This window comes from Manihot esculenta, chromosome 1, assembly GCF_001659605.2.
Source record: "Manihot esculenta cultivar AM560-2 chromosome 1, M.esculenta_v8, whole genome shotgun sequence".
Taxonomy (NCBI): domain Eukaryota; kingdom Viridiplantae; phylum Streptophyta; class Magnoliopsida; order Malpighiales; family Euphorbiaceae; genus Manihot; species Manihot esculenta.
The window spans coordinates 2332559-2344979 of record NC_035161.2 but is presented as its reverse complement, the minus strand read 5'-3'; the positions used below and the strand labels follow the sequence as shown (position 1 = coordinate 2344979).

Below are 12421 nucleotides of genomic sequence, written 5' to 3'. Positions count from 1 at the left end.
ATTATTCTTATTTTTATCTAATCAATTACAAGATAATATCATAACTCATTCTTATTTTTTAATTATGAATCACTTAATTTATTTAAATTTTAACTATGCATGCTCTTGATGAAGAAGTGTTTGTATTTGTATTTGTGTCCGATAAAATTTACAATACTAATAACACAACTGCAAATAAAGACGTTATAATTTTTATTTTTAATAATATTAAAATGATTTTTTATAATAAAAATAATAAAAATTATAGCAAAAATCATGATAAATATTTTTAAAAGAAAATAAAAGTAAATATGATACTTATTATAATTTCTTTTGAAATTATTAATATATAGGAAGAGCCAAAGTTATGATTTTTGATATCATATTATAAAAGTGATAAAGAAAAATATTGAAAATTTTTAAAATTTAAGGATAGATGAATATAAATTTAAAGATTTTAAATTAAATTGTCAACTTTTAAAAATTTAAATTAAATTAAAAATTTTAAATTTTTTATGTAAATAAACATTACAATAGTCGAATAAATCCATTTCAAAAAAATAGTCGAATAAAAAAAGCAATGTGAACGTATCATGTACGTAAAACACACTTACTTTAATTCAAAAATTTGAAATTAGAAATAATTATAGAAATGTAGTAAATTTAGACAATTATACAAGCGTGTAAATATTTAGATTAAATTAGAAAATAATAAAATTAAATTTTTTAATCAACGGTCCAAAAATTTAATATCAGTTTAACTTCGAACTAAGACAAACATTGATTCTAGTATAAATTATTACAATAAAAAAAACATTTTAATAAAAAAGTAATATAAGAACAATAATATATATATATATTTAAAAAAAACCCACTGCAAACCATCAGTTCATGATTGCTGATATGATTGAAAATTGCAACAGGAAAAAAAGAAAAAGAAAAAGAAAAGTTAAAAAAAAAAAACAGCAGCGCCGGTAGCCAGTCAACCCCTTCCAAAAATCTGCATTCTTGTTTAAAAAGAAAACCAGAAGCCCAACGCACAAGAAATCTCTCTCTGGACTTACTATAAATACGCTGCAGCCCCTCACCACTCACCTTCAATTCATTTTCATTCCGTTTCGATCCCCAGCGAACGCATACCGAAGAAGAAGACCAAGTAGAAGAAGAAGGAAATGCATCTCTACAATGCATGGCTGCCACCGCCGGTGGCCGAGGAGACCAAGAAAGAGACTGAATCTTTCTCTCGAGTGATCAACTCCGTTAAGGCCTCTTATAAGCCCGACGATCCTGAATCTGTCTATGCCACTCTTAAATGGATTTCTGTTATCGACCTGTTAGTATTTTATCTTTGTATTGCTTTTCGATTTACGAGTTCAATTTTGCAATTGAGGTTTTCGAATTTGAGGTTTTATGATGATTGTTCTGTTTTTGTGGAATTTTACTGTTTCTTGGATGCCAATGGAGTTGAGAAATGACTTCTATTCTTTTAATGTTTATTTAATTGGATATGCAGCTTCATAAAGGCGAAAAGTGAAGTGGCTTTGGAAGATGTGAATCAGCTTGTGGAAATTGGAATTCATTTGTTCAATATATCTCAGAATAAGCTTTATGCCCAGGTTTTTCATTCTTTAAAGAATTCCCCTCTTTGTTGTTTTTCTTGTGTTTTTTTATTCTATATCTAAGTAAATGGGTGAATTAGGTTCGATGGGGAAGTGTCTTGGTTAGAGTGCTTAATAAATTCAGAAAGAAGTTGCATTCTTTAAAAGTGCAATGGCGGCCGTTGTATGATACTCTGGTTCATACTCATTTCTCAAGGTGAGTTACTGAGTGATCGAGTTTGATGTTATATTATGCATTTACTCTATTGCATTTTTTATTCATATGTAGATTGATGAAATTAGTAGTGCAAGATTTTTCTAATGCTGACAGTGCATCCTTTTTCTTTGTCCTCCGTTTCTTCTCTCAATTACCTACGGCTGCTCAAAAACTTACTGTTCATCACAGGAATACAGGTCCAGAAGGATGGAGGTTGAGACAACGGCACTTTGAGACTGTTACATCACTTGTTAGATCCTGCAGGAGATTCTTTCCTGCAGGTTCTGCCTCGGATATATGGTCTGAGTTTAGGTAAGCATAATTGGACAGTCTTTAATTTTGTCAAAAGCTTGTGGTTTGCATAACCATGATGTTAGAGTTCCAACATAATCTGAAAGAGAAATTTTATGTTTTTGGCTTGTTTCAACTTAATTTTGGGTTACATTTAAAGTTAAATCAGGTACTAAATTCTAGTAGATGCATAGTTATTAAAGGCACAAGGCATAATAAGTTACAAAGGGGTCTTGAGGTCTAGGCATAGGGTGCAGGCATGTGCCAGAATGAGATGAGGCTCATAAATATAAAATTCAATAAAAATAAAATAGTAATAGATGTGACCAATCTACAAAGCATTAATAAGCATAAAAGAATATAAACTGAATATAGAAGTTACATTAGGTCATTTTTTAGAACTCTGTTTGAAAATAAAATAAATCCAAAATTTGGACATTAAAAAACAACGCCCTTTTTTATATTCACAAATAAATCCAAATAGCACTGTAAATGTTTTTGGAAAAAAAAAAGAGAAAGCAATTTTAGATAACCTAAAAATAGAGTATCTAAAGTAATTAACAATTTAATGTTACTTTTCTTTAGAAATAGATAGCAAATAATCAAGAAATAGTTACTAAATAGTATGTTGTGTCTTTTTTTTTTTAAAGAAGCAATATTAGCAAAGTATTGAAATAAAGGACCCACATAGAATTGTTAACGTTATTTTAAGGAGGACAATTCAGATGTATTAGAAAATGGAGGAGTCCAAAAGGTAGTTAAGATGAGAAGGATAATAAGAGAATATTTAAAACAACGTATGAGGAGAGGGAGTAAAAGGACCATGAGTGTTGGAAATGGAAATATGGGAGGTTTGCAATCATCAGTGTTTGATGAGATTTTGGCGACTAGTTATCACCTGTGATTACAATACTAATTTTGAAAACTTAATAGCATGTCATTATTTGATTCTGGTGGATTGCAAAATTTTGAGTAGAATGGTGATATTTGTTGTCCTAAGTTCGAAACGAATAAGACACCTTTTTTGAGCATTACTCAAGGAAGAAGGCGCAGCCCTAGGTGAACAAGCCGAGTTCCTGGTGTCGCCTGCTTTCTCATGTAGAGGCATTGGGATTGGAGCCTGGTGAAACTTGAGTTTGAGGCATTCCTAAGGTGTACCTTTAATAACTATGAGTAGGTGTTGATTTATTGTTCAGGCTTGATATTTAGCATTTATTCAGAATATTCTGCAATATAACAATATTCGTTAGCCTATATGATGTTGGAAAGCCTGATGTGCGCCTTTATTGACTATGAGTAGGTACTTGTTTTGTTCTTTTAGGCTTGATATTTAATATGCATTTAGAATAATCTGCAATATAACAATATTAGTTGACCTATTTGATGTTCAAGCAACTGAGACAAAAATCCTGCACACACAAAAAAAATTGAAGTGCTCAATTTGCACATCATTAACTACCTGAAGTTCACCAAACTTACACAATTTCTTTATTCAATATTTACAGTTCCCTATTGGAAAATCCATGGCATAATTCATCATTTGAAGGATCTGGGTTTGTGAGACTTTTTCTACCCACCAACTTGGACAACCAGGACTTCTATACAGAGTAGGGAGCACCATGTTTTTGGAACTCTTATATTCATGATTTCTTGATTTATTATTGAAGCATTTACATCATATCTATGTCCTGTCAGGGATTGGGTTGAAAAGAGTTTGGAACTGTGGGACTCAATACCAAATTGCCAATTTTGGAACAGCCAGTGGGCAGCTGTCATAGCACGTGTTATAAAAAACTGTAGCTTTGTCAACTGGGAAGGCTTCTTGCCAACACTTTTCACCAGATACCTAAATATGTTTGAGGTGAGTTTATGCATGTGTGTAGCTAGGTTAATAGCTTATCCCTGGTCTGCATCATGTGGTTGAACTTGAACATCATTTGCTTGATGTGTAGGATACTGGACTAAAGTGGATGTAGGATTATACCTGACCAAAATGGATGTACGATTATACCTGACCATCTGTTTTTATAGTCTGTGATGATGGTAGGGATGGAGACTGAGTTCAATAAAATTCTTTGCTAACTAGAATGATGGTATATCGAACAGGTTGGACTATTTGGTTACGATTTCTGCTTTTGGGTTGGGAAAACTGTAATTATTCGTGGATTTTAGGGGGTTACATTTATATAGCTTGTGAAGGGGCTGAGGTTTGAGGGAAAAGAAGGTTGGTTTTGTAGTATTCTGTTGCCTGCATTTAGCAGAGACTAAATATAGAAATAAAGATCAAGAAAAATAAGAGTTATGCAGCTAACAAGATAGGTAATGGCAGAAAGAAGAGGAATCTCAGGCTAGGTAAATATGCCTTCTATTAAGCATTTATGGTAAACTCATATTTCAATAAAAAACTTATGGAAATGAAATTAAGCTTCATAGGCCTTTACCCATTAAGGTAAAGCACTTCCCTTGTTCAACAAAGATTGTGAACCCTAATTGGAAAATTCCATATGATTATTAGATGGGAAGCAAATAGGTTTCTAATAATGAGTTTCTCTACTAAGCTAAAACAGATGATGGTACAGTTCCGTGTTTCCTAAATATGAAGGTCCTAAATCAATTTTCATAAAAATATATAAGCATAATTTGCAAATTTCTCTTTCTTTGTCCATATGATTCTCCTTCGATTGAGAAAACTGGACTTTGAGTTTTGTAATGCCAAAAGACGAGAATCTTTAACTTGTAGACATTGAAATATGCCTTAGAATTTTTCTTTTTCTTTTTAAAATTTTCTAATTTATAGATTTAGCTGTCTTTATTATGTTGAAAATCCTTATGGTGCATAATTGCTGCCATTCTTCTTGAATTTTAACTTCTTCATGAGTTGTCATATTTTGGGACAAGCCCTTTCTTTTAAATTACTATTTTAGAAGCAACTAAAATTCTTAATAAAATCAATATTCCTAAGAAGGTTTGATATTCCTAGTAGTAATATGTCTTGATGCTTCCAAAAAAAATTGGGAAGTTTTGCAAAAGTTATAGAAAAATTCTCAAAATTAAATATATCATAGATTATCAGAAGTAATTGCAAATTTTCTTGTTTCTAGTTCACAGATGAAGTGTGTGTTTGGCTGAGTTTTTGGCCTTGTAATTGCCAACATAAGGTGTTTGGAGCATCTTTTAAAATCCAGTGGTTCAAAATATGACTGTAATGCTAATAGCTGGAGCCTAAAAGCTTGGCTACCAGTTGCTAAAATTTGACTGCTATACACTAATATCTGACTGCAACAATGGACCAAACAGGTCCAGTCCATTATTTTTCAATCCCTAGCATTTAAAAGGTGCTGTGAATTGTGATACCTAAGAGTTGAATTCAATTTAAACGTTGGCATCCTTGAAATAGACATTAACTAGTATCTGGTATCATTAATGCTTGTTAAGGTAATGAATGTGCAATCAAAATTGCATTTTGAAGCATTGAGAGTCAGGTGGCTTGCATGCTTCATTATGGAGTATACACTAATATAACATTAAAAGAGGGAAGTAGGGAATATTTGGGATAAACTTGGGTTTCTAACTCACTGCTACATCTCTCAAATTTTGAAAGTGTGACAGCTGAAGAGAATATTAGTAACATACTAAAATGTTATGACCTGTGATTGTAACTATTAAAAGTTACTGAATTCTTTCTTTTTCTCTCTAGATAAGATTTTCGATCGGAATTTTCTTTTCTGGATTTTCTCCTGTATCCATCTATTGTATAAAACAATTTGGTATGCTTGGTTTAATGCTTTGATCTGGCAATTACAGGTTCCTGTGGCAAATGGAAGTGGGTCATATCCCTTTTCTGTTGATGTTCCCCGGAATACGAGATTTTTATTCTCCAACAAAACGAGTACCCCAGCAAAGGCTATTTCAAAATCAATTGTAAGATCAATATACAGGTTGCATTTCACAGAATTTATGGATAATAACGTGTCAATGATTCTTGGATTTTGAATTTTCTTCCTAATTGCAACTGCAGGTATATTTACTAAGACCTGGAAGTTCAGCACAGGAACACTTTGAGAAATTGGTCAACCTCTTGGAACAGTTTGTTCACTGATTCTAATACCCAAGTTATTGTGTATGAAGCATGTGAATAGTTAGTAAAATCTAATTATTGGTTATTAACTGGTCTGATGTTCCAGATATTACCATCCCTCTAATGGTGGTCGCTGGACCTATTCCTTGGAGCGGTTTTTGCTTTATTTAGTAATTACATTCCAGAAGCGCTTACAGCATGAGCAACAGTAAGAATATACCAACATATATATTATGTATTTGCTTTAACTTGTTTTAGACTGGTCCTATTCAAATTTTTGTTCTACAGGACCACAGATAATGATGGACAAGCTGAATTGTTTCTAGGAAAATTGGAGAGGAGTTCTTTTGTTACTGTGCTGCTGAAGTTAATAGACCGTGGGCAATATAGCAAGAATGAGCATCTATCTGAGACAGTTGCTGCGGCAACTTCTATTTTATCATATGTGGAGCCCTCTTTGGTTCTTCCATTTTTAGCATCTCGGTTCCGTCTGGCCTTGGAGACGGTTAGTAATGTTTTATGGGTTTTTTTTTTTACTGCTAAAAACATTGAGATATTAATTGATGAGTGGTTGTTTAAACTTGCAAAAGGTTATTTGTCAAGGAAGTATTCCTGTTTGATTGAATGATTAGTACTACTCTTCACTTTTCTGAATTCTGCTCCTTTCATCACATTAACTTCTCTGCTGCCCACTTTTACATCTAGTCAGATGACTGCCACCCACCAGTTGAAAACGGCTGTCATGTCTGTGGCATTTGCGGGACGCTCGTTGTTCCTCACATCCTTATCAACTTCAAAACTGGTTGATTTTGGTGGTAATGATGATACTTTCCTTGATCTTTTGATGATTTCATTATCCAATGCATTACTTGGCATGGATGCCAATGATCCTCCCAAAACCTTGGCAACCTTGCAGTTAATTGGTTCAATATTCTCGAATGTAAGTTCCAAATGGCCTAGACAATTGTAGCAATCATACTTCTTTGTTAATAATTTGTGAACATGGTGCCATATACCTGTAAACACAGATTGCAACTTTGGATGATGAAAAGAATGATCTGTCATTCATGCCAACAAGCCGCCTTTCTGAATGGTTGGATGAATTCTTTTGTCGCCTATTTTCATTACTTCAACATTTGGAACCCAGTACTGTTCTGTAAGTAATGGCGTTCAATTGCAGCTCTCTTTTTAATTGCCCTCCTTTCTAATACCTATAAATACTTAGGTTCCTATTGGTTTCTGACTCTCCCCTCAAGGTTGACTGGTTATTTGTTTGACAGGAATGAAGGCTTACATTCATCAGGAACATCTGGGACATTTCTGGTTGAGGATGGTCCTTACTATTATTGCATGCTTGAAATCTTGCTTGGCAGGCTCTCGAAATCACTATACAATCAGGTTTCATTTTGCCTTTAAATAGAAAGTTAAGAAGACCCTCCTATTATTTGTAAGAGATAATTTTATAAATATTCTTTTTGTTAACAGGCTTTGAAGAAAATTTCAAAGTTTGTCAGGACAAATATTCTACCTGGAGCAGTAGCAGAGGTTGGACTGCTTTGTTGTGCATGTGTTCATTCAAATCCAGATGAGGCAGTTGGTTCTCTTGTTGAGCCAATTTTGTCATCTGTTATATCATCTTTGCAAGGAACTCCTACTACAGGCTTTGGAGGAAGAGGAATCCCTGATTCATCTGTTTCAGCCAAGGTTTTCTATTTGTTGAATGGTTTGTTTTATTAGCTTTTATCTTGCACTTTCTTGATATGGAAGTTGATTGATTCTTCCCAGGCAAAACCAGCACTCTCTCCGGCTCTTGAAACAGCAATTGATTATCAATTGAAAATATTGTCGGTTGCCATCAGCTATGGAGGTCCTGCACTTCTTCGCTGCAAGGAACAGATTAAAGAAGTTATTGAGTCTGCTTTTGAATCTCCCTCGTGGAAGGTTTCATTTTTTCTCTAGTTGGCTTGTTTTAGCTTTATGTTTGGAGGAGGATGTCATATCTTTTTGTAGATATATTATGATTCTTTTCTATTTTCTCTGCTGAAATCGCACACATGACAGGTTAATGGAGCTGGTGATCATCTTCTTCGATCTGTCCTTGGAAGTGTGGTTGTTTATTATCCTATTGATCAGTATAAGTAAGCTTATATCTTTTTATACGTACATGTAATTTCAGTGAATTATTTTTATTAGCTTCTTCCAGCATTGATACTATTGATAAATTAAAAAGCTGCAAATTTTTGTTTCCAAGGTGCATGTTGTGCCATCCTGCTGCTGCAGCATTAGAAGAATGGATTAGCACAAAAGATTATAGTAGGGATGAAAAATTGATTGGCCCCAAGTGGCATGTTCCAAATGATGAAGAAATTCAGTTTGCAAATGAACTTTTGAACCTTCATTTTGAATCAGCTTTAGATGAACTTTTGAGAATATGCCAAAACAAAATCCACTCTGATCCAGGTAACACTGAGTCATTCTTTTCGTTCTTTTATTTTCTGATGGTGACCATTAGTACCGTGTCTATTTTGGAGAGCTTAGATTCTTGTTGAGTTGGGGAAATGACAGTGTTTAAGAATAATGGGTGTTTATTGTTTAGAAAAATCTGTATAGTGTTGTCCCCTTATCCTGAGTTTATCTGTTGACATATCAAATATTTTTATTTAAGTAATATCTGGCTACAGATATCAATTTTGCTAGTTTCATGGTATATGCTTAGAAGTTAATGAGTGGTTGAGATCATGAAACTTCTTACATAGAATTACATTAATATGAAATTTATGCTAAGATTGTTTTATTGCTTTTATTATGATAATATTAACAATAATTATTATTATTTGCTAATTGTATGCAATTGTCGGCAGGAAATGAAAAAGAGCACTTGAAAGTCACTCTTTTACGTATTGATTCTTCATTGCAAGGTGTTTTATCTTGCTTACCTGATTTCAGCCCATCCTCCAGGAATGGGATTGTTGAAGACCCAAGTCATACTTCTTTCTTGATAGCTGGAGCAACAGGTTCAACTGTTGGAAGCATTGAATTGCGTGTAAAAGCTGCTAAGATTATTCACACAGCTTGCAAGTAATATTTAAATTAGAAGTACTTTATATTTCACTTTGCCAATTACAGAGGCTCTGATTTTCTAAATATTATTTTGTGCATTGGCAGGTACCTGTTGGAGGAAAAATCAGATGACAGCATCCTGTTGATACTTATTATTCGTATCATGGATGCACTGGGAAATTATGGTACAGTGATTATATCTGAATGAATTGAATTCTTGGAACTTTGTTAGTGTTGCTTAGAGGAGTATTTGCTTAGAGCCTACTTTTGACATCCTTTTTTCAAGCAGGAAGTTTGGAGTATGATGAATGGTCAAATCACAGGCAGGCTTGGAAGTTGGAATCTGCTGCCATTATAGAGCCTCCAATAAATTTCATTGTGTCATCTCATTCTAAAGGAAAGAAAAGGCAAGAAATTTTATTATGAGATTGCTGGAGTTACTGTTAGTGCTTTGTATTAAATTCCTTGAATTTAGATATAGGATCTTTTCTTGGTTTTCAGGCCGAGGTGGGCTCTTATTGACAAAGCATACATGCATAGCACATGGAGGTCGTCACAAGCATCATATCATCTGTTTCGGACGAGTGGGAACTTTTCTCCTTCAGAAGATGCAATTCTTCTAATGGAAGATCTACTGAACCTCTCTTTGCATAGCTATGAGACTGTTCGCGCGTAAGTTATCCAGTGTTCTATGTTATATGATCAAAATGGTCTGCGTTGTGACCTTTTTCTCTCAGGAGAAATTAGTTTTGGTTAAAAGGGGGGGGGGATTAGAGTTGCTCAACTGTTATCTGTACATTTTCTGTCTTAGTGTGTTTTAATATATATATATATATATATATTCTGGCACTCTCTCAGGTCTTTCCTGTTTTCTTGTTACAGTTGATATACTTTCATTTGTTTGAATTACCTATCATCCATAAGTGTTTATCAGTATATGCTATCTGGTTTACAAGCTGATTTGGTGTCCAGACTTGCTGGAAAATCACTGCTGAAGATGATTAAGAGATGGCCATCTATGATCTCAGAGTGTGTGCTCTCTCTTACTGAAAACTTGCGGAACCCTAAAGCACCTGAGAATGCAGTGCTAGGTTCTTGTGCAGTCCTTTCTACACAGACAGTTCTTAAGCATTTGACAACGGTAGTCATTCAGCGCAAACTGATTTGAAACAAGAATTTGGAAGTTTTTACTTCTGATACACATTACTTTCATTTCAGGATCCAAAAGCATTATCATCCTTTCTTCTTGGAATTCTTTCTAGGTGACCTTGAAACCCCACTGTTTATTTGGCCATACTTGCTTGTTTTTGCAGTTGTTTGTTACTTGTTTGTGATATAAATTACCACCTCTTTTCTCTATCTTGTAGTTCCCACCATGAATCACTGAAAGCCCTGAAAGCAATTAATGAGGTAAGATTTCCTATATCTATTGTTTTTATGTGTTGTATTTCTGATTCTCTAATATTTTTTGAGAGTCAACAGCTTTTTGTCAAGTACAACATCCACTTCTCTGGAGTATCTAGAGCCGTTTTCAGGGCATCGGACAATCACACAGATGGTTCAGATTTTGCAGATTTGGTTTCTCAGATTATATCTATGAGTTTTGACTCTACTGGATTGCATTGGCGGTATATATCTATTGTTTGGTATATTCTGAGCATTTAGGGATGTCTTAATGCTAAATGTGAACTGTTTTGGCCTGTTGGTGAAGCCTTGAAGGCCAACAAATTGTTGGACCTTCAGAAATTATTGATCACATAAACTCTTGAATTTCAAAGTTATTTTGATATGACATTGTTATTTTTAGACATATATTTTTCTTCTTTGGATATTGGCTCAATTTCATGCCTTTTTTTTTCTCTCTCTTGTAAGGTATAACCTGATGGCTAATAGGGTTCTGCTTTTGTTGGCCATGACATCTAGAAATGAGCCAAGCTTCTCTTCAAAAATACTGAGTGAAACTGCTGGTTAGCAATTTTCTTGTTGGCTTATGGATTGCCACTGTTTTTCTTACCAGCACTTTCTCTGTTAATGAAAAGGGAGTAGCATTATCAACAATGTCGTTTCCTACCTTTCAGGTCACTTCCTAAAAAGTTTAAAGAGTCAACTTCCTCAGACAAGAATACTTGCAATCTCAGCTCTGAATACTCTTCTAAAAGAATCGCCATATAAGTTGTCAGCTGAGAATCTAGGCGCGTCTTCTGGGAATCATATGAATACCAAGTCATCTCTTGAAGGGGCATTAAGCAAAATTTTTCAGGAAGATGGATTTTTTAATGAGACTTTGAATAGTCTTTCACATGTTCATATAATCACCGATACAGATGGCATGTCTAGAGGAAATCATGGAAATTCTTCTTTCCAAAGTTTGGCAGACAAATCAATCACCCGTTTTTATTTCGACTTTTCTGCTTCCTGGCCACGTACTCCTAGTTGGATTTCTTTGCTAGGAAATGATACTTTTTACTCAAATTTTGCACGGATCTTTAAGCGGCTGATACAAGAATGTGGCATGCCTGTTTTGCTGTCACTTAAAAGTACATTGGAAGAGTTTGCAAATGCTAAAGAAAGGTCTAAGCAATGTGTTGCTTCTGAGGCATTAGCTGGAGCGCTACATTCTGATATTGATGGTCTTTTAACAGCATGGGATGGTTGGATGATGGGTCAGTTACAGAATGTCATTCTTTCTCAGTCGGTGGAATCTGTACCTGAGTGGGCGGCTTGTATACGCTACGCAGTTACCGGAAAAGGAAAATATGGTACCGGAGTTCCTATTCTGAGACAACAAATTTTGGACTGCTTGATGATGTCTTTACCTCCAGCTGTGACCACTACCATTGTTGCAAAACGCTACACTTTTCTTTCAGCTGCACTTATAGAAATTTCCCCACAAAAAATGCTTTTGCCTGAGATAGAGCTCCACAGTAAACTTCTTAATGAGTTATTGGGTAATATGTGCCATTCATCAGCCCAAGTAAGCATGCTATTTTGATATATTATGGATTTATTTATTAATATTATGTCTTGTCTTGAAGAAGAAGAAAAACAAATGAGAGAAAAAGAAAAAAAAAATGAAGAATAAGGAAGCAAAAGACGGTGAAAAATTCTATCATAGTAAATGATATTAGGGGTCCAACCATAATTTTTATAAGTTGAAGTTATTTTATGGTTATATTTTGATGTGAATTTTCCCATGGG

At 34.2% G+C, this 12421-nt stretch overlaps 1 protein-coding gene across 1 annotated transcript in view; it reads left to right on the top strand.

Moving 5' to 3' along the window:
- The first annotated feature begins 1013 nt into the window (after positions 1-1013).
- Positions 1014-12421, top strand: part of LOC110623995 (proteasome activator subunit 4) — a 30767-nt gene continuing 19359 nt past the window's right edge. The window contains exons 1-27 of the mRNA XM_043951747.1: positions 1014-1312; positions 1493-1595; positions 1679-1794; positions 1984-2106; positions 3591-3692; positions 3781-3946; positions 5890-6006; positions 6104-6171; positions 6270-6371; positions 6452-6668; positions 6873-7103; positions 7192-7319; positions 7444-7561; positions 7649-7867; positions 7949-8104; positions 8225-8301; positions 8415-8623; positions 9025-9241; positions 9329-9408; positions 9513-9630; positions 9725-9895; positions 10196-10364; positions 10442-10485; positions 10591-10633; positions 10706-10851; positions 11096-11190; positions 11302-12197. Coding sequence (XP_043807682.1) covers positions 1152-1312; positions 1493-1595; positions 1679-1794; positions 1984-2106; positions 3591-3692; positions 3781-3946; positions 5890-6006; positions 6104-6171; positions 6270-6371; positions 6452-6668; positions 6873-7103; positions 7192-7319; positions 7444-7561; positions 7649-7867; positions 7949-8104; positions 8225-8301; positions 8415-8623; positions 9025-9241; positions 9329-9408; positions 9513-9630; positions 9725-9895; positions 10196-10364; positions 10442-10485; positions 10591-10633; positions 10706-10851; positions 11096-11190; positions 11302-12197 — 4392 coding nt within the window. The 5' untranslated portion in view covers positions 1014-1151. The remainder of the gene's footprint in view (positions 1313-1492; positions 1596-1678; positions 1795-1983; positions 2107-3590; positions 3693-3780; positions 3947-5889; positions 6007-6103; positions 6172-6269; positions 6372-6451; positions 6669-6872; positions 7104-7191; positions 7320-7443; positions 7562-7648; positions 7868-7948; positions 8105-8224; positions 8302-8414; positions 8624-9024; positions 9242-9328; positions 9409-9512; positions 9631-9724; positions 9896-10195; positions 10365-10441; positions 10486-10590; positions 10634-10705; positions 10852-11095; positions 11191-11301; positions 12198-12421) is intronic.